General features: G+C 35.1%; 1 protein-coding gene across 1 annotated transcript in view; it reads left to right on the top strand.

The window, feature by feature from the left end:
• FXR1 (FMR1 autosomal homolog 1) overlaps positions 1–21,990 on the top strand; it is a 58,231-nt gene that overhangs the window by 11,205 nt on the left and 25,036 nt on the right. The window contains 7 exon segments of the mRNA XM_021692624.2: positions 8,328–8,380; positions 9,976–10,069; positions 19,237–19,308; positions 19,725–19,817; positions 19,819–19,874; positions 20,105–20,198; positions 20,647–20,763. Of these exon segments, the coding sequence (XP_021548299.1) occupies positions 8,328–8,380; positions 9,976–10,069; positions 19,237–19,308; positions 19,725–19,817; positions 19,819–19,874; positions 20,105–20,198; positions 20,647–20,763 (579 nt within the window).

Below are 21,990 nucleotides of genomic sequence, written 5' to 3'. Positions count from 1 at the left end.
GAAGATTTCTCATGGTATTTTGGGGGAGAGGAGTAGTTTTAAGTACTTCGGGCACTTGAATGCCTGGGAATACTAAGAAGTTTTGATTCTTTACGTTTGCAAATTAAGACCCATATAAAGTTATGCAATGATGATTACCTGTGCTAGGAACCTCTAAGTCAGTTTTTTAACATAATAGATAGAGTGTCTCATCCAAATTATAATACAGAAAACTATTTTCTCAGTTCTTGTAAGGACAGTGCATAGCTAGTACCATTCTAGATGCATGGGAGAGAAGTTAGTTCATTAACCATAGTGAATGTCTTAGTGATTGGGCTGTATTCTCTTAGAACCCTGGTTAAAAAATACTGTGTGCTGTATTCAATTTTATTTTTACTCTTGTAAAAAGGATCATAGCATGTAGAGTGCAAAGCAGGACAAGGAATGATTCTGATTGTTGACCTGTTGATTTGAGGTATGAGAGTGAGCCAGCGGCAGAGGTGTCTGTACAGTTAAATTGGGGTTTAGAGTCTAAGGAATAGGCTACTTTTCTATACACAGATTTGGGAAGTTAGTGGAAGATCCGCACAGTTTCATCTAAAGTGACGTTAGTTCTGAGAGACACTAAGAAGTGTTGTCAGTTAACATCTGTGAATGGTAGTTCCTACTTACTTCTAAGATCTTTTAAGTAATCTCTACACTCAATGTGGGCTCAAATGTATGACCCTGAGATGGAGACGCATGCTCCACTAACTGAGCCAACCAGGCGCCCCTGAAAGATGTCTTTAAATGCTTGCATGCATAAAGTGGAAGATATAAACAAAATAAATTGGTTTAAACATCTTCATATTCAGGTGATTGTGTTTCTTATTACAATATCTTCCTCAGTGCCATGGAGAGCATTGATGTTGCAAGCATACTTTAAAAGAGCTCTCCTCTATTATCTCCAGGATTTTCTTGCAAGAATTTTCATCCACTCTGCAAGTTTTGGTGCTGGTGCTTTCTTGATTTTATCAGAAGGTGTCAACAGAACAGCCTTCTGGTAAGAAACCTTAATCCTTCCTAAAATTGGCCTTCATTGGTTTGCTGAATGAAATGTCAAGAGGTTGCAGTCAAATGGTACAGAAAATTGCAAGCAAACCAAGTTTGAACATGCCTAGTGACATATCCTGATTGCCATGTGGTTATCTGCTATTCTCTAAGATTTGCCATCAATTGTAAGATGTATCCTGGTTTCAGAGATACTAAATTGTTAGATTTAGTATCTAACAAATTGGGCTGGGAAGGTAGACTGGGGCCAAACAATGAAATCAGTAAATAAACGGATAATTGATCAAAGGGTAACAAGTGATAATCAAATCTGCAGTGGCAGTTCTTAGGGGCGGTGCATGGAAGGACCTGAGGTGAATTTTGTATAAATTATGCTTTATTAACTTTTCCTTTCTCTTGGTTATGTTTTCATAATCATCTTTATCCACAGCAGTAACTGATGCAGCTGGGGAAAATGGAGAGTTAGCCCATATAGAGGTAACACAGAATCTAACAAACTGAGAGCCCAATGTCTTTAATATAGAGAGAATTTATTCTAATCCATGTATTTTTAGAAATACGGTATCTTGTCACAAGTTTACTTCAGTAATTAAGTCACCAACTGTGATGTTTTAACACGCTCGAAAAATGTTATTTGACTGTTGTGGCCAAGTAGAAAAATAAAAATTAAAAATTTCATGAAAGTGATCCTGAGACAGACTTTAGAAAGAAAAGCTTTGATAGAAGTATTAAAGGTAGAGTGAATCTTAAATTATATAAGAATATTTTGAAGGAGGTAGTGATGTGATTGTGAGAACTTTCTACTTTTTGCTTAGGAGAATAAATGTGAACTAGAGATTTTTGATGGATCCTTTGCTTTTACTACTTGAGACTGGAGTCTCAAAAAACCTACCCTCCATTTAGGAAGATTGTATGGTTTCTTGCGGCAGTTTTTGGCTCAGTCTGTTGGCAGTCAGTAAACTCTTCTAACAAGAATTTTGAGGTTGGGGTGCTTGGGTGGCTCAGTCGGTTAAGTGTCCGCCTTTGGCTCAGGTCATGATCGAGGGTCCGGAGATTAAGTCCTGCTTTGGGCTCCCTGCTCATTGGGGAGTCTGCTTCTCCCCTCCTACCCCTCCCTCCTGCTCGTGATATCTCTCTCTCAAATAAATAAAGTTCTTAAAAAAAAAAGTTTTTGAGGTGTAAAAGTTACAGCTTTAGGGTATACATCTTAGGATTTTGGATTTTCCACTCTAAAATCTTTAAATTGAGGGTTCAAGTTGTCTGGTTTCTGGGTAGTTTGCTGAGTATTAAGGCTTTTGAGTTTGTTTTCTGTTTGATAAGGAATGAAAATTTTGTGATGTAATGAGTTGCAATTATAGGAGGTTACGAGTGGATTTTTCAGAAATTTAAAGAAATGGCTGAATTTGAAAGGATAGTTTACCTTGCAGTCAAAGGAATTTTTCTGGACTAGGATGTGTTCTTAGTGATTTAGTGGGAATGTTCTCTAAGGGATTCACGCATCTTTTTAGATTTGTAAATCATACTTCAAGCAAGGCTTTTGATAAATTGGTTTAAACACTAAAATTTTGTTTTATTTCGAGCCTTTTTTGGTTAAGATAGCTTGCCTTTCCAGTTGTGAAGTATATATTGAGATTTTTTTTCCCCCCCTCCTGGAACTTTGCCTTAAATAGGCTTTTTAGGAAGGGTGCTTTATTTCTTCAAATTAATATTGCTACCACACTTAACCTTTTGGAATTTAAAAGTACAAATCAGGAAAAGCATTTTATCATCTGATTGGAAATGAGTTACTGAAAAGAGCTCCAGAGAGATGAGTGTTTAAATTCAGCATTTATAGCCTTCTAGGGAGTGAATTTTGGGGCTGTGTAGCTGTATGTGGTTTTAGCTTCCCTTTCACTAAAATGAGGGATCTGAAAGGTCTGTAAATGAATTTTTTTTTTTTTTTAAGTAAGCATTATGCCCATTATGGGGCTTGAACTCACAGTCCTGAGGTCCAAGAATCCCATGCTCTACTGATTGAACCAACCATGTGTCCCAGTAGAAATTTTATCTTCGGAATCAGGTAACTTTCCCACAGACCGGGTCCCTGATTTTTGTCCTGATTTTTTACTATATTTATAATCTTGGTCTTTCAGTTCCTGAAATAATTCATACCATGTTTCTTTCTGCTTAACCAATTGGATTTCCTCCCCATGACTGCCCTCGTCAAGCTGAAAACCTGTTTTACAGCTGTAGTGTTCTGTCATCACAAATGTATCTTTAAGTTAGGTAATTCTCTGCACTTTGTTCTTTCCACAAGCAGTTTAAGCTCCCACCTCAAAATTGCTAGGTTGCTTTTTATATTCTGATATGGAATGATCTACAGAACAAGAAGTGGGAGGAGAAAAGCAAAGTTCAGAACATATCACAGTAAACATAAGATTTTTTTTTATTATTTCTGAAAGATTTTATTTATTTTTCGACAGAGACCGCGAGAGAGGGAACACAAGCAGGGGGAGTGGGAGAGGGAGAAGCAGGCTTCCGGCCAAGCAGGGAGCCCGATGTGGGACTCGGTCCCTGGAATCATGACTGGAATCATGACTTCAGCCGAAGGGAGGCGCTTAACGACTGAGCCATGCAGGCGTCCAAACATAAGTTTTTTTTGTTTTTTTTTTAAAGATTTTATTTATTTGCGAGAGAGAGAGTGAGAAAGAGCACATGAGAGGGGGGAGGGTCGGAGGGAGAAGCAGACTCCCTGCCGAGCAGGGAGCCCGATGCGGGACTCGATCCAGGGACTCCAGGATCATGACCTGAGCCGAAGGCAGTCAGTCGCTTAACCAACTGAGCCAACCAGGCGCCCCCAAACATAAGATTTTAAAAACGATTTATATAATTAAAACTACAACTTATTTTTTCTGTGATTACCCATTCACATAGTTCATACCCATTGTCACTTTCGCTTATTAGCTTGTTCACTTGTTAGCTCCCCTGAGACTATTATAAATTGGGAATTTAACTCTCCTGTGTTTCATTCTCCATTCCTTTCTTTGTTATGATTATTAATTTTTAGCTTTTAGGTAGTATAAACTTGTCAAGCATTTTGTGGCTTTTTTAAGATTTAGAGGGAGAGCACGCGCGTGTGTGTGCGCATGGGGGGAGGGCAGAGGGAGGGGGTGAAGGAAAGAGACCCTCCAGCAGACTCCCTCCTGAGCGCATGGAGCCTGATGTGGGGCTCGATCTCACAACCCTCAGATCATGACCTGAGTGGAAATCAAGAGTCAGATGCATAACTGATTGAGCCACCCAGGTGCTCTTGTGGCTTTTGGGTTTTGTGTTTTTGGTTAGAAAGGTCTTCCTTAGTCTGAAGTTATAAGTAACTCAGGTTTCTCTTGGAATCTCTTTTGATTTAAAAAACTTTGATTCTTTTATCCATTGATTATATTTTTGGTGAAAATGTCTATTTTCATTTTTTTCCAATAATCAGATGTCCCAATACTATTTAAAAACAAACCATTCTTCCTCCTATTTGTAATTTCCTAAATGACTTAGACCTAGTTTTGGAATTTGTTTTGTTCTCTTAAAATGTGTGTGGTTTTTGTTTTTTTGTTTTTGTCTTGATTGTTATAGCTTTAAAATAAGCTTTAATATTTGGAAGGGATAGTGTGTTTTCTTTACTCTCTACTCCCACTTAAAAGTTTCAATTTTGAGTGTTTTAACTTACTTTAAATATAGACATTGGTGTTATTAAGATTAACCTCTTTTCCCCCTAAGAAAATCATAAACTCTTAGTTATTTTGGTGGGGTCCCATTTAGGGGCATTTTAAGTTTTTACAATATCAAGATCTCCTAAGGATGTGATATGATTTACATTTTCCTGAATATTCTATATATATATATATATATATATATATATTCATTAGTCGAATTTCAAAGATTTCTGCACATAGGTCCTGTACATTTTTGTTGTTGTAGTTGTTGAGGGCATTCCTAAGATTTTAATTTTTCATTGCTGCTGCCGTTAGATTATTTTTTATCTATTTTCCTGCTGCTTATTTTATCTAGAGAGCAAACTGATTATTGATTAACTTGCCACGTTATTGAATTAAAAAAAGTTTTTTTAGGCTGTATTGCTTTTGAAAAAAATCAGTTCTTCAAATAGTACTTCTATAGCTCAGGGATTTTTGCTGTTCTCTTCATCCCTTCCCTTACCTCCATTTTACACATCGTTTGTGGCATTCCTGGGTTTTTACTATGTAATGTTCTATTTGTTGCTTTGTTGGGGACAACATTCTAAAGGTATTTTGATCACATTTTTGATGTGTTATACTTCCTTGTTGCTTACTGATGATACTTTATAGTTAAGAATTTCACACATAAGCATATAGAGGGACAATTTTATAATGATGTTTTGGAATTTTCGTGTTTGCATATATGTGGGAAGAGGAAAAAAAAATGTAAAAGGTTTTATTCTGAGAAATACAGGTCCTGGGCCAGATGGATGGTGAATAGGAAGAGAGACAAAATCCCCAAAGGTTGGATTAGAACACGAGGAGGTACAGAAGTTGTGGAGACATAAAGTTAAAAGGCCCTGCTATTGTCTTGTGCAGACAAATATGACCATTGTTACTTACTGTCCCCTGACTCGGATTTTGGCAATGACCTAACCCTGCCATTTTGCGGCTTGAGTGTATAGGGAGCTAGCATCATCATTCTGGTGACTTCCGAGCATACAGAAATACCATGAGAAGTGATGTCTGAGTCCTGCATCAAATGGACACAATTTCATGGAGTTCTGGCCATTAGAAGCACCTTATCCCTAGAATCTAGGGTTTGGGGATTAGAAACTGTTTGCTAACTAACAGTTCATTGTTAATCTATTTAATTTTATGCTTGAAGGGTATTAGTAATTTGAGTAGGTGTCTAGAGTTGTATTTTTTCTTAAAAGTTTGTGGAAAACGTACACCCCAACAAAGCTGATGGTGGTGGTGGAAGTGGGGATGGGTTGGAAAGAGTTGAGTAAACGTTCACTTTTAGATAGAAAAATAGATTTTTATTATAATGAAGGGTAGAATTTCCCAGTGGCTTGGAGCTCTGACTTGAACTCATAATTTATACGGAAATGGCAAAGATTTCTTAGTAAAACATTCTAGACTCTGAAAGTTGTGAAGGACTAGAAAACTTTAGTCAAAGTCGAAAAGGACTAATCTCTTGATGGTAAGGTATGTTCTACTTCATATTCATGAACTTGGAAATTCTCAGTTTCTAAATATTCCTTACAAATGTTAAGGGTATTAATAGAGATAGATTTGTTGGTAACATAACTATGAAAGTGCTGACCAAAGTGATTGCAGAAAGTGATGTGTGGTTGAAACTACTGGGAATAGAGAAACAGGCCAGGCTGTCGTTATTATAGCATGGTCAGATAATCAGAACTGGAATGGCAGCTCTTAATATTTGACTTTGGGAAAGAGGAATAAAAATGTCTCCGAAATTGCATGGCAGGAGCTGCTATAGCACTCTTGAATGTATCCAGAGTTTAGCCTCACATGAGGATATTTGCATTGATACGTCCCATAGCACACAAATAAAGCAGATAATAGACATTTGAAGCTGGAGTGAGATCAGGGCCAAATACAAAATCATGCAATTGAGTAGCAAATGTGAGAGGAATGCAGTGTTTAGATTTATTTAGTTACCTATGTTTTGTGATTGGTGAATCTATATTAATGAAAATGATTTTATATTTAGCCACATCTCTTACCTTCTCCTTTCCAAGAGTTTCTGTTTTCTATCTTCAGATTTTCTGGGGTGGTAGTAGTGATCTGCTTACTTTTCAGTTTTTCCACTGTGCAGACGTTTCAGTTTTTGGTTTCTATTTGCTTAGAACAATGTCTGACATATAGTAAGCATTTCAGTATTAGTAATTGTTGCTTTGTTTTTTTAAATTACTGATACTTCTGTTTTGTAAATTTCCAAATGTTGCAATTTTTTTTTTTTCTCTTTATTGTCTTTATTCTTGTTGGTTTATGCCTTAAAGTTCCTTTAGTATTACTAAATGGACTTTTGGGGCAGGAAGATGAAGTAAACTGGAAATGTTCATCCTTGCCTTGTTTTAACCAGGTACTGCAAGTGTGTTGTTTATTTAGCTAGTTTTTAGTGGGTGTTATGGAGTCTAGTATGATAAAGATGTTTTAGAAAATTATTTACTGAGTACCTTATGGCTCAAAGTGCATGTAAGCATTTGACTAAGGTTGAGAAGTTCTCATTTCTTCTTGACAGTAATACAAAGTGTCACTTAATGTCAGTTGTAATCATACAAGTGTCAAGTGGACTGCACTCCAAGGTTATGCAGTGGCAGAGCAAGAATTTGAACAGTTATTCTACACCCAAGTCCTTTGCTCTTTCTTGAATGTCAGATCTTAGAGTTTCTTTCAGCAGTATCAATCAAATGAAGATAGATTAAAAATACTAGTTTGAAAATTAATTTTCAGACTAGAAAATGACCACCGATTTTTATTGTGAATCTTTATATTCATTCCAAAATGGTTTTGAAGCAGTGTACTTAACTATAGTTCAATTTTTTTGTTTTTAAGTGAAGGAGGAAGGGAAGTTGGTAGGAAAAATTAAATTAACTGAAGGTTAGTATTCAAAATGTAGTTAATGCTTTTTACTAATGGAGTGTAATATTTATTGATATTTGTAATTTCACCAAGTACTATGGTGAACATTAAATCTCAATTTTCATAATTCCATGAGGAATGATGTTGTAATGAACCATTAGGTTAAAATTAGAATATGTAAATATCTGTATATATGTAAGTACATATCCCAAGAATATGTAAATGCAAGAGCTTGGGATATGAACCCTGGCAGCCTGATTCTAAGAGCCTGAACTCCTAATCACAGTCCTAAAGACAGCCTTGCTCAGTTTGAGTATCGATTAATACCTATGATGTTTCATGGATGTACATTCATTTTTTTCCTAATTCTAGGGTAGGTGACACTATGTAGAAACAGATTCAAAGAGGCTAAGTAACTTCTGAGGTTTGTAGCTCATAAATGATGGAGATGGAAATCAAACCCACATCTGCCTAATTCCAAGCTTTGTGTTCTTTTCGGTGTTCCATATTTGTATGTGTAATACAGGCTTTTGCAGTTAATGTAATTTTTTTAAGTGCTCTCTCCGCCCAAAGTGGGGTTTGAACTCAAAACCCGCACAACTCAAAAGTTGCATGCTCTACTGACCAAGCCAGTGAGGCGCCCTTAACGTAACGTTTAATTGGATATTGATATGCTTTTGATAATGTTTTTGTTTTTTGCAGGGATTTATCAAAGATGTTCATGAAGACTCCCTCACAGTTGTTTTTGAGAACAAGTAAGTCAATTTTTTTATCGATAGAGATCTTAAAGATTGGTTGTGCTAAATTCGTGTTTGCTTCTGGGTGTTCTGGTTTCGATAACTTTTCACTTCTTTCTCTGCCCACGATATACTTGTTACTTTTTTCATGACCTTTTTTTTTTCTTTTGCTGAAACATATGTGAACACGAGTTAGTATTTTTTGCAAAAATAGATGGCACAAATGGGATTATACTATGCCTAATTCTTAAAATCCCAGAATGCTGAAACGATGTTGTAGAAGGCCTTCCAAATGGCTACTGGTGTGTATTGGGCCGCCTTTAATTTAAACTTGATATTAATAAGGAATAATATCAGTTTTATAGTTGTTGTAGGGTCTAGGTCTTGTTTAGAAAATGTGTAAGACAGGGCCACCCAGGTGGCTCATTCGGTTAAGCGGCTGCCTTTGGCTCGCATCATGATCCTGGAGTCCTGGGTTTGAGCCCGCATTGGGATCCTCACTCAGTGGGGATCCAGCTTCTTCCTCTGCTCCTCCCCCTGTTCCTGTTCTCTGTCAAATAAATAAAATCTTTAAAGAAATATGAAAGACAGTATGTTGGGCTTGGTTCAGAAGAGTTCTAAAGGAACGCTGTATAATTGAAGGTCAGAAATCTTCAACTTTCACTTTCAAGATGCTTCTGGAACGGCCTGAAGAGAGATCTGCCCAGCAGCTGTTTCATGTAGAAACATGTGTTGGGGTGATTCCTGTCTTTGAGCAGCTGCCATTTCACAGTAATGGTGAAAAGAAAGCGCTCAAAAATCTTGTCTCCTGATGTTTTGCCTAGCATCTGCAGTTGGAAGCTATAGGAATTTATTTGCTATTTTATGTGTTAGTGTGCCTCCCAGGCATATGAATGACCTCTTAGAACTTAGAATAGGAAAGAATTTTAACTTTATTAACCCAGTTTTTGCAGTATGACACAAAAAATGTTATCTAAGCAACAGCCAAGTTTGTTTTAATTTGGTCATATTTGCTATAAAGTTAAACGTCAGCTTTTCCCAAGTTTTAATATTAACGTGTGTATTCATTGCAGAAAACGTTAATTCTGTGTAAAAAAATTAAATCTAATTCAGCTATGCAAAATAACAGTAATTTTCTGCATTTCTGTGAACACGTATACAAAAAATTATGCAGTTAATATTTTATAGCTCTGAAATTCTGTTCCTTTGATAGGTCATATAGTTGTAAAATTGTTTGAAATAAGTTGGTTGCACTACTCTTTATTGACAGTGTAGATGTGACATTATTTCGAGTCTAAATTATTACGATGAACTTAACCTATTAAAATGTATGTACTGTTCCCTGAGGATGAGTAATTTTGATGGCAATACATAATTAGTATTAATGATGCTAATTTATAAACTTCATCAAGAGTCATGCAAAATCTGTTTTATCTCAACAGACTACTTACTTGGAAAAATATAATATGAATGAAGGTTGCTTTTTATTAGAGAAAGCTAAATGATTAACTTAAAAAATACACACCACCAAGCATAGACTTGTATAGCTTCCATATTAGGGACTTTTAGAATAATCTGTTTCAAAATTGTTAATTCCTTTTCTGATCTTTCAGCTGGCAGCCAGAACGCCAGGTTCCATTTAATGAAGTTAGATTACCACCACCACCTGACATAAAAAAAGAAATTAGTGAAGGAGATGAAGTAGAGGTATGTATTTTAAGTTTTTTTTGTGTGACTTTTTTTGTTCTAAATAAATATTCTTTTAGGAAAATCTGTTTAGCTGATAGAGAATAAATCTAATTCCTTTTCTCTAGTTTATTATTAATTGGCTGTGTAATATGTATAGCAGGGCTTGAGTTTTGGAATCAGAATTGGGATTCGTGTCTTAGCTTTACCATTTTTAGCTTTGTGGCCTTGGTCAAGTTTCTTTACCATGAAAATGAAAATAATTTGGGAGTAAGAATGATAGTATATTTGAATTGGTTTGTATAGAATCTGGCACAGAGAGCTGTGTGCTGTTGGTTGCTGTTTTCCTTTTTGCTAATTACTTTAAAATTTTTCTTGTACTTTTTTTTCTTAGTGTCTTTGTAATATATATTAATAGTTGTCCTTTATTATAGTGATCATTAATATAGTTGATACATAAAAATGTGAAATATTGTAATTAGCGTACAGCCTTGTTGAATAGTTTAGAAATGTCCAGAAAATTTTTAAAAGTACAGAAAAACCAAAAGGACTAAATAGGAATTATGTGAGAAGAAAAAAACCACTGTTCACCATTTTTGTCATTCCCAGGCTCTCTCCCTCCCCTATTTTTAAAAATAAAAGTGGGATTATATAGTGCTGCTGCTTTGTACATTGCTTTTATTCACACTTAGAGTTTGGATGTCTATTTTCAATATGTTAGTGTTGTTAAATATGCCTGATGTTATGTGAAATGAAACATGGAAATAATTGTTAAATAGAGGTGTTGTGAGTCTGTTGGAGACAGAAAATTTGATTTGTGATTTTCAAGAAATTGATGTAATTCCTTCAAGGTGCTCTAATGTGCTAAATCTATTTTTCTAGTTTATGTAGGATGGGGTTGGGGGAACTGGAGGTATAGGAGAACCTATACAGATGAAATACCTGTCTGAATGTTTTTATAAGCACTTACCAGTGCATACTCTGAGCCAGTGTTCTGAGCACTTGGCACATGAAGTCATTTAGTTATCTGCCCTTTTTATTTTTTGTAATTCTTAATAGTAAATTTTGAGTTCCCATTAATTCTAGACGTTATATGCTAGGAAACCAAAGAATGGTGGCTCGTTTTAATTCCTGGCAGCCTAAACTCCTTTCCATTCTGAAATTTGGCCTAGATTTTAATTACTTGCTCTAAGTTCACTGGGCACCCTTTTGCTTTTGCTAAATCAAAGCATGTTGTAACTTAATTGTGTCAGAGCACCATGAGACCACTCTGTAATGGTATAGTCTTCACTTCACTTTTTTCTTTTATAGTTTACTTCCACCAAAAGTGGGAACTAAGAACTTTTTTCTAAGGAGATCTGTAGTTGTAGTCTAGGTGTGGTGTATATTTGTGTCCTTTAGGGAAATGTCATAGATGGTATGGGAAGATACAGGGAAAGTGGCAGACTGCTGTAAATTAAAGGAGTGTGAAATAGGGTACTGGTGGGTACTATGAACTGTAGCCATGATGCTGCTTATTACTACTGTACTTGTTCACTTGGACTTTAGACTCCAGTGAAAATGTTTTTCTCAGTATTGAATCCTTTTCTAATCAACATCTTTTTGTAGGGATGTAAAAGAGCTTGATTTGTTTTCATTTTTCAAAATTTCTGTTTTAGAAGTTTTTTCTTCTGGAATTCTGGTGATGAGTTAGGTCAAACAAGGAATGGCCATTTTGGAAATGTTCTAGAATTAGAAATGTGTGGTGGTCAATTTTGAGACTAGTGCTTTTCATACTTTTTAAATTGTTGTTCAGATAATGATAGTGTAAAGGCTCAGATTAAAGGAAAAACTTGGTGGTGTGCTCATGGTGCTTTCCCCTGTCTCAGGCTAAGAAGTTCCTGGACCATCTTTTTGGCCTGCCTCTCTAGCTGTGTACAAAATATTGGTGTAAGAGATGGAATGATTTGAAAATTGAGTGCAGTGTTTTCTTTCACATTGTGTTTTATGGTTTAGTCTTGGTGAAATTTGGTCCTTAAATTGTGAGAATCATTATCTGAAATTAAGATGTCATTTTTTTCCACTTTTGAAAAATTTGAAAATTCACATAAAGAAGTTCAAAATCGATCTTTCCACCCATGGATTTATTGGCTTTTTCTTTGTCCTTTTTTCTTTTTTTTTTGGCCACCATTAGTTAGGAAACTGTCTATATGACCTGGAATGTTTAGGAATTACGGTTGTTAATTTTGAACCAAATAAATTTTTGAAACTTCCTTACCCTTTTTTAAAATTTTAAAATTTTTAAAAATTTTAATTCTAGTATAGTTAACATACAGTGTTCAGTTAGTTTCAGGTATACAATATAGTGATTGAATAAATTCATATATATTATTCAGTGCTTATCAAGATAAGTGTACTCAAAATCCCCTTCACCTCTTTTCACCCATCTCCCCTCTGGTAGTAACCATCTGTTCTCTGTAGTTAAGAGTTTGTGCTTTGGTTTGTCTCTGTTTTTTTTCCTTTGTTTTATTTCTTACATTCCAAATATGAGTGAAATCATATGGTGTTTGCCTTTCTCTGACTAGCTTCTTTTGCTTAATATTATTTTCTCTGGCTCCATCAATGTCATTGCAAATGGCAAGATTTCATTCTTTTTTTTGGCTGAATAATAATCCGTTGTGTGTGTGTGTGTATGTGTATGTTTATATACATACACACCACATCTTTGTCCATTCATCAGTTGATGCACACACGGGCTGCTTCCATAGTTTGGCTATTGTAAATAATCCTGCAGTAAACATAGGGGTGCATATAACCCTTTGAATTAGTGTTTTTGTATTCTTGGGGTAAATACCCAGTGCTGTGATTCCTGGTCCTTAGGGTAGTTCTCTTTTTAATCTCCTCCCCCTTTAAATTCAAATAAAGTTTAATGTAAAAAATGAAATGGTACAGAATTATATAAAAAAAACGAACTTTCCCTCTTAGTGTAGGTATGTTTGTCTGTACACTCTAGCTTAAATCTCATTTACCAGAGTTGTGTTTTTCTTTGCATTTTAAAGAATATTTGCTTTTTTTTTAAGTTACAGAAATTGGGATTATGTTATATATTTGTGATTTCTGTATTCAGTCAGTTGGGATATAATAGACATTTTCATGCTGTACATACAGATTTACCTGATTCTTTCTAACCACCCTGTAATAATTTTTAGTACGGATGTATCATAATTAGAAATTAAAATTATTGGCAGATTTTTTGCTATTGCCAAAAAATAAATCCAGAGTTAATGTCCTTATGTAAACCATTTTCTGATAGTATGGAATCTAAGTGGTTCACTTGCTAAATTGGAGGCATGTGTATTTAAAATTTTGATGGTACCAAAATGTACCTATTTTGTCCTCCAAAAATGCATTTTGATTTACTACATACTTTTGCTAACACATGGAGTTCAGTCATGACAGTTTAATTCTTGTAGGTGAGGAATGGTTGAATATTGACAATTTCATATGGTTTATCCTAAAAAAATTTTTAATTTAGTTTTAGTCACCATACATTACATCATTAGTTTTTGATGCAGTGTTCCATGATTCATTGTTTGCGTATAACACCCAGTGCTCCATTCAGTACGTGCCCTCTTTAATACCCATCACCAGGCTAACCCATCCCCCCCCCAATCCTAAAATTTTACTACTATAAAAGTGTTTGGCTACTTGAGGTTCATATTTCCAACTCAATTTACGAGGCTTTCATGGAATTATAGAACATAAATTAGTGTCATGGTCTAATGTCCTCAAGAAGACAGTATATGATTTATAGGAGAGAGATGGTTTTGAAAGGTTTAAAATTCAAAGCTTTATTTTTAAACCCTCTTAGTGGCTTTTTTTTTTCCTTAGTGGCTTTTTCTTTGACTTTTTAAAAAGTGGCATATATTTTAAAATCTTTAATGTTTAGTAGAATTAAATTTTTTCAGTATGTATTTGCTTGGTTAATTTTGCTAACTTAAGATTGCTAAGAAAATGCTCACTTTGTGGAATTGGAAGTAATGGGAAAATGATTTTCTTAAGCTGGATATATAATACAGTATTCCGGGATATTGGAAGTGCGGTAGAAATGTTTTTTCCCCAGTGATTTCACATGTGAAGTGTTTTGTCTCTTATTATAGATAACTGCTTTGTTCAGCAAGTTAGTGTATGAGCTCACACAAACACATTCCATAGGAAGCCTGACACTCAAGCCAGTATATAATTTTACAAGGTTTTCCTCTTGGGTTTAATATATTTGATTAAATAACTTTTTTTTTTTTTTAAATTGTGATGCTTTCTGGTTGAGGTAAGATTGGCAAGTTTCTGTTCTTGTGACATAAACCTTTTATCTTTTACGGTGGCTTGTCAGATATTATGTTTATATGTCTTTATATTTTAATTATTATGTTGGGATAGTTGCCTTGAGAGAAATAAGGGTAATAAGAATAATTTGAGATCAGAGACCCCCTTACCGGAAAATTTAAGAAAACCTTTTTTTTTAATTTATCAAGGCGGGGTTTGCGGGGCATAGGGCTTTTGAGCGCATGTGAGTGGGGGGAGGGGCATAGAGAGAGGGAAAGAGAGACTGTCAAGCGGACTCCATGCTGAGCATGGAGCCCAGGGCAGGGCTCAGTCTCACGATCTTTAGATCTTGACCTGAGCTGAAATGAAGAGTCGGATGCTTAGGGGCAATAAAGCGTCTGCCTTTTCTCAGGTCGTGAGGATCGAGCCTCTCATCGGGCTCCCTGCTCAGCAGGGAACTTGTTTCTCTCTCTGCCTGCTGCTTCCCTTGCTTGTGCTCGTGTGCGCGCTCACGCGCGCGCTCTCTCTCTCTCTATCAAATAAATCTTAAAAAAAAAAAAAAGTTGGATGCTTAACGAACTAAGCCACCCAGGCACCCACGCTTATGTTAAAATTTTTTAAATTCAGTATTTTTTTTAAGCAAGATACATGTAGTTTCCATTCTACCTTTATTATTTTTTAAAGATTTTAAGATTTTATTTGACAGAGAGCACAAGTAGGCGGAATGGCAGGCATTCTACCTTAAAAAAATATCTCAATTTGATTCTTGCAACGAGTCTGAAAATTTTACCTATCTGTATTTAGTCTGTCTTATAATGCCAAGTTTATTGTTAGTCTTAGTGCTTAGGAAATTTGCATATGTTAAAGAGGTAAACATTCTTGTTTATTATATAGGAAATGGCTATTTTCCAACACTTAAGAAACGCATTTGTTAAAAGTGTCAGCAACGTATCTGAATGAGAAAATACTATTACTTAGGTACATAAATCACATTAGTGTGCTCTAGATGTTAAACTGGCTTTCCTAATGGACATTTTCCATTTCTTCATAATAGGTTATGATTGTAATGAGATGAAATAGTGAATATAGAGGAACAGTACTTATAAAACTGGCTGCTATGATTAAGTATTCAGTTTAATGGTTAACATTATTTAGAAATTTTCTTCATAGTTAATTTGGTGAAAACTGGTAAAAAAATTATTTTTGGTGTTCATATTTGGTTGTGACTTTGAAAAGCATAGTTAGACATTATTAACTTGACTGAAAGGTTGATAACATTAGGATCCAGACTGGAATTCCATTTAAGTAATAGTTTGGTTGTATGTTAGAATTCAGAGGCCATTTTGTAGTATGGTTTGACTTGGAATTATTTGGCAGAAAGAACCCTGAAATAGAATTCTGGAATTTGATTTTTCATATTCCATCCTCCACTCCGTGAAATTGGACTTCTTCAGCCTGAGTACTGTTGTGCTTTTAGGTCTCTCACGGGTCTTTTTTTTAAAGCTCTTCCTTGGATTTGTAGACACTTAGAATGTTAAAACAATGAGGGCTATTGCTTTAGAGTGTGATTTGCTCCTTGGGAATAGTTTGGAAATTTAAAGTCTGAATAAAGGGAATTTCTATGAGGTGCTCCTATTCCAGTGATGTAGTCATAAATACAGTAGTCAACGTCTGGGGCACAGTATACTAGGGCACAGTTTTAATGCTGCAGCATTAAAGTGATTTCTTATTGTGTGAGATAAACTTCATTTTGGAAAGAATGTGATTTGACCAACTGCACTCAAGTGGAGCCAGATTCATAGTGTTTGATACAAGCTCAGGAACTTGGGTTTAGTTGGCTTTATGAGAATGACTTTGTCTTTCAGCGGTAGAGTTTTTAATGAAGCTTACAGAGGTAGGTTAAGTATAAAATGGAATCCAGCATTTTAATGTTCAGTGAGAAATATAAAGCCTCAAGGCAGTCCAGAATGGTTTATTCTCTTTTTTTGGTGGTAAGCTTACATAGGAAGCCACATGCCTAGAAAATTGTGTTTTGGTGAAAGTAGAATTAGAGCAAAGGGATTTAGGTAATTTAAAGACCCATTCACCCCCCGCCCCCCGGAAACTTTTGAGGCACCCATTCACTAGATCACCAAGAGATACTCCATTCTGTTTAGCTGAACTGCCTTTCTGAGATAGTATTTGGAATGGGCATTTTCCCTCTTGTTCTTAGGTTTTCCTTTAATCTGTGGCATACTCAGGGAAAATGGTCATCAGCACTTACCATTTGGGCCCAGTGGGCCATTTTTTAAAAAAATTTATGTTTACATATAATTTCACAGAAGTTAATAAAAGGATGCTGAAGGTCAACATTAAGTATCTTAATGACCATTTAAACATAGCAAATATAGGGATACTTCGGTGGCATAGTTGGTTAAGCGTCTGATTCTTGGTTTTTGCTTACGTAGTGGTCTCACAGTGGTGGGATAGAGCCCTGTGTCGGGCTCCGTGCTCAGAACAGAGTCTGCTTGAGTTTCTCCTTCTCCCTCTGGGCTCCCCCCTCCCCCCCATGTGCTTTCTCTCTTCTCTCTCTCTCCCTCTCTCTGGAATAAATAAATCTTTTTAAAAGGCATAGCAAATACAACTTTTTTTCCATATTTTCCTGGTTTTGATAATACATATACCTAAAATGAGTACAGGTCTCTAAATATTACTTCTCATCAGCTATCATGCATAAATGCAGAATAAATTCATCTTACAAATTCTGATAGCAAATTTAAAACACATCTAGTTAAGTTCTAGTTTATCATTTCATTCTGGTTCATCTTATACTTGGATTATCAGAAATGTACTTTAGGAATATTTTGGAACTCTTAGTGGCTTCTAATTTTATTGAACAGAGCATAGTCATCTTTGTTTTACAATTATACCATTTTCATATTTAACCAATTGCATTGACTAATCCATTGAATTTTTTGCATGTCTTCATCATTTGTTTCTTTCTAGTCATCTTTGCATACACAGCTGCCTTTGGCATTTGTCCACTTATGAGCTGTATGGGAGTACATTTTGGTGTACAATCATAAAAGATGAAAGAATATGGTCACATGTCCTTTTAGAAAAACAGAATGGTCCCGAGTCTTGTTGCAGGATTTTGTATGATGAAGTCCTAGTTTGATTAACTGGGTGAGGATACTAAATTTCCCTTTTCTACTTAGAAGTATATTATTTGGGAATATTCATCATCTGAAGGCTTCATGGTGGGAGATTCTGCTTGTAATTTCACATTCATCATTAGAATCTAGAGTGCTATTGTCTATCTCTGCATCAGTCCTGATTCCTCTAATAATTGTGAAAGCCCTTCCTCTGTAAATTTTGTCTTTGCAGTTATGGGTGGAAAATTAAAAATTCTGAATTCTTAACTGTTCAGTGAAAACCAAAAGCAGACTTCAAGAATGGTGTCTCCAGTCTTTTTATACTTTCTTGAAAGACTATGCAGTAAAGAAACTACAGGATGATGCAATAGTAACGCTATATTTCACTGTTGTGTTCTTCCAGGTGATACCATCATTCTTTTTTTTTTTAAGTCTTTTTTAATGCACAGTTGGGAATAATTGATGAATGATGATGAAATAGTGAAGTGTTTCAAGATACAGAAAAAAAAAGATCACTAGATTTCCCCTTAGATTTATAAGAGGTTCCACTGGATATATAATTGCAAGATAGAATGAATTTTGTTTTATTCTAAAAAAAAAAAAGTAAAATTTATTGTTTTTTGGAGACTGTAAGAAAGGATGAAAGTTACGAAATAGATTGGCTCATAAAGAAATGCAGAGCTAAAATTGAGTCCCCTGGAGCCTGATTGGTATGTAGGTCTTCCTTTTTTCTGATCATGGTGCACAGTGAAGTTGATCATGAGGTTTTGGCTTACTCAGTTACATTTCCAGTATTCCCCCATGATTACTCTCAGATCACCTCAGTGAGGCTTCAGGCTTTCCAAAACTATTTGCTTATTATCAATAGTTGTTTTGCATTTAACCCAAAGATGGGTGTTAACATATATTGGTAGATTTCTCTGTCCTCCTCTGCAGAGACATCCTTAGTTCATATAATAAAGATTTTTATGGGGCTCTTCTTGGTTGTCTCTTCCCAGATTCCCCCTCCCCCCAATTTTCCACATATTGAAAATATATCAAGATGCTGAACCATAAGAAATAACTCTAATCCCTAAAGGAAACTTCCCTAATGTGTCACGTTACAAAATACCTGATAATTACAAATACAGAGCAATATAAGATCATTTTTTTTTTACGGAAGAGGTTTGTAAGATTCTTACGTACTGTGCTAGATGTACTAATTCAGCTGAACAATTTTAGTGCATTTGATTTAGGTTCTTCAGGAAGGAATCTAAATATCATATCCTTGAAGGTTTTAAAATTGGGTTTCTTTTTGAAAACCATTCTTGATTTCAACATCCTAAAAATATTGTTATGAGATTTGAAATGTCTTTAGTAATTTCTAGCTTATTCTTGTGTCTGATACTTGAATCAGAATGCAGTGCTTAAAAGTGAACAGTATTGACAGAAACTGTGAAAGAACTCTGTTTTGCACTATGTTAAACTGCCTTGTGAAAAGCCTTCTTTAAAATGATATTTATGTTTGGAAAACCTCATGAATTTGGAATTAGATTTTCAAGGAGCCAAATTACCCAAAAAGGGTTCAGTTTTGTTTTTCAGTAGTGAAATTTAAGGATACATGACTCTTACTAAATTATGGTTAGCCCATCAATTTTAGTGCAGTGACATTTTTTATTCTAGAGTTTAATGGGATTTGACATTTATAGTAAGTCATTATAATGTTGAAATCTTTCAGGATGAATGGATAAAGGCCTTTTTTTCTCTTCTCAGGTATATTCAAGAGCAAATGACCAAGAACCATGTGGATGGTGGTTGGCTAAAGTTCGAATGATGAAAGGAGAAGTAAGTGATGTTTACACTTGCTTTGTGACTAGTTTCTAAGGAGATACCTCAGCTCTTGGTTTCTGTAAATGTTACTTCAATTCTTAGTTTTTTTTCTAAACGCCTAATTTGGAAATAGTTGATCATACATTTTAAAAATTCATTAGACCATTTATTTATTTTTTTTTCTGAATTTGCAAACCTCAAAGCTTCTCTTCAGGGATACACTTCAAGGATATGAGGACCACCAAGGTTCAAGCTTGTAAGAGCCAATAATCTAGTTTAGGCAAATCAGATTGATGTAACTAAGCTGTGCTTAGTATTGTGCCACAAGGGGGAGGGTCTATTGGTTAAGCTGAGCAAGGCAATTAGAACTTCATTTAAAGCTCATTATTTTTGTTCAGATGGGATTTTTAAAGTATTTTGATGTCTTTTAGTTTTATGTCATTGAATATGCTGCTTGTGATGCCACTTACAATGAAATAGTCACATTTGAACGACTTCGGCCTGTCAATCAAAATAAAACTGTCAAAAAAAAATACCTTCTTTAAATGCACAGTGGATGTTCCTGAGGATTTGAGAGAGGCGTGAGTAATTTTGTTTACTGTTGAATTGCTTTGTGAATTAAGAGGATTTTTTAGTGTTACAAAAATCTTTTTTTCCCAAACACCCAATCAAAAACTTCTGATAGAAAATCTTTTTAGTAAACAAAAGTTTTAATGGGTAATGTCAAAATGAAATACTTAGTTTGCATTATAATTGCTTTCTGAATTTAATCTATTATTTAGGTCTTAAATATGAATTAATTTCTCCCTAGGTGTGCTAATGAAAATGCACATAAAGATTTTAAGAAAGCAGTAGGAGCATGCAGAATTTTTTACCATCCAGAAACCACACAGCTAATGATACTGGTAAGATAACTACATATTTTAAGGTAGCCGATGGATATTTCACAGATTTTATAATTAAATATTTGAAAAGATAAAAGCTAACTTGGTATGCAGTGTATTAATGCATATGAAAGAAAAAAATTTTTACAGCTATAAAATGTTAAATTTCTATCTTTTGTGTGGAATAAGGAAGAAAAAATCTTAAGCATTCTTAACAACATGAAATTCTGAATGTGTGGGATCCTGGATCCTCCCCTGCCCCCCCCCACCCCAATCATTTGAATAGCAGAACTAAATACGGGAATTCGGGAAGGAGAGTGGGGAGTAGGATTTCCTGTGGGAGGGGGAATGGTGGGTGGGGAGAGAAGTGTGGTAGATGAGGATCAAGGAAGGCTTTACGTGGAAGGTTCTTGTTTGTATTATCTAGAAAAGTAAGATTTTTTTGAGTGATTAACTTGTTTGTTTATAGTCTGCCAGCGAAGCAACTGTGAAGAGAGTAAATATTTTAAGTGACATGCATTTGCGAAGTATTCGTACGAAATTGATGCTTATGTCCAGAAATGAAGAGGCCACTAAGCATTTAGAAGTAAGTGGGTTTATCAGAAGGTTTTTTGTGTGTCCCATTTAGTTTCATAAGTATATTATTCAAGTTCCCTGGCTTAAACTAGGTAAGGCAGCGTGGGACCTGTTTTGTGGCTAATACCAGAAGGCATTGTGCCCTTAGAACAATTATTTTTTTTTCTGTTACTTTCCCCAAACAGCCTTTGTTTGCTAAATGCCTGTTGAGTTTTTTGTTAAGACTTAGATGACAGGTGCCAAAGAACTTAGAAACTCATAAGGGTATCCAGTAGAACTGTATTGCTGGTTTTTCTTTACTCTGTCCTTAAGCTTTTTTACTACCCTGTTAGCTGTCATTCATAATACACTTCCATTAGTTAACTGGTTGACTATAATAACTCTTATGTAAGAGGAGGGGAGGACACATAGCATGTACATTTTAAAGAAGAGCCTATTGTTTCTTTTCTATCCCATCCTAAGGTATTCCTTTGTTTTCTCTTATTCTTCATTGCCACACTATTAGGAGACACCCCCCCGCCCCCCCCAACGCACCACATTCAGAGCTTAGAGAAATTGAGGTATGTTTATCTTTAGGACATATTTGCAAGTACCGTTACTAATTTAAAAAGTTCCAAACAAGGGATGTATGGTGAGTGAGTTTTGAAAAATGAATCCTCTGAATTGGAGAACTTATATCAGTAATTCCAGAAAATTTGTTTTAGAATTAACTATTTTCTGTGATCATGATTAAATATACTTACCAAACTGTTTTTCCTTTTCTATTATATGATCCCAAATGAGTATCTTTTATTTTTTTCTTAGGTTTTTTTTTTTTTTTTTGGTAAAATACAACATAAAATTTACCACTTAATCATTAAGTGTGCAGTTCAGTAGTATTAAGTCTGTTCATGTTGTTAATCAACCAATTTCTAGAACTTTTCATTTTGCAAAACTGAAACTATCCGTTAGACAGCCACTCCGTCCCCCCGCACACCTCAGGCAACCACGATTCTACTTTTTGTTTCTATAAATTGGACTACTCGTATAGGTGGAATCATACAGTATTTTTTTTTTTACCAGCTTATTTCACTAAGCACAGTGTCCTCAATCCACATTGTAGCATGTGTCAAAATTTCCTTTTGAAGGCTGAATAATTTTATATGCCTATATCTCATTTTGTTTTTCTGTTCAGTTAGTGCACATTTGGTTTGCTTCCACTTCTTGATTATTAAGAATACTACAAACATGGGTATAT

This window comes from Neomonachus schauinslandi, chromosome 1, assembly GCF_002201575.2.
Source record: "Neomonachus schauinslandi chromosome 1, ASM220157v2, whole genome shotgun sequence".
In the NCBI taxonomy this organism is placed as follows: domain Eukaryota; kingdom Metazoa; phylum Chordata; class Mammalia; order Carnivora; family Phocidae; genus Neomonachus; species Neomonachus schauinslandi.
The sequence above is the reverse complement of the archived record's forward strand: the minus strand, read 5'-3'. Positions and strand labels throughout refer to the sequence as shown.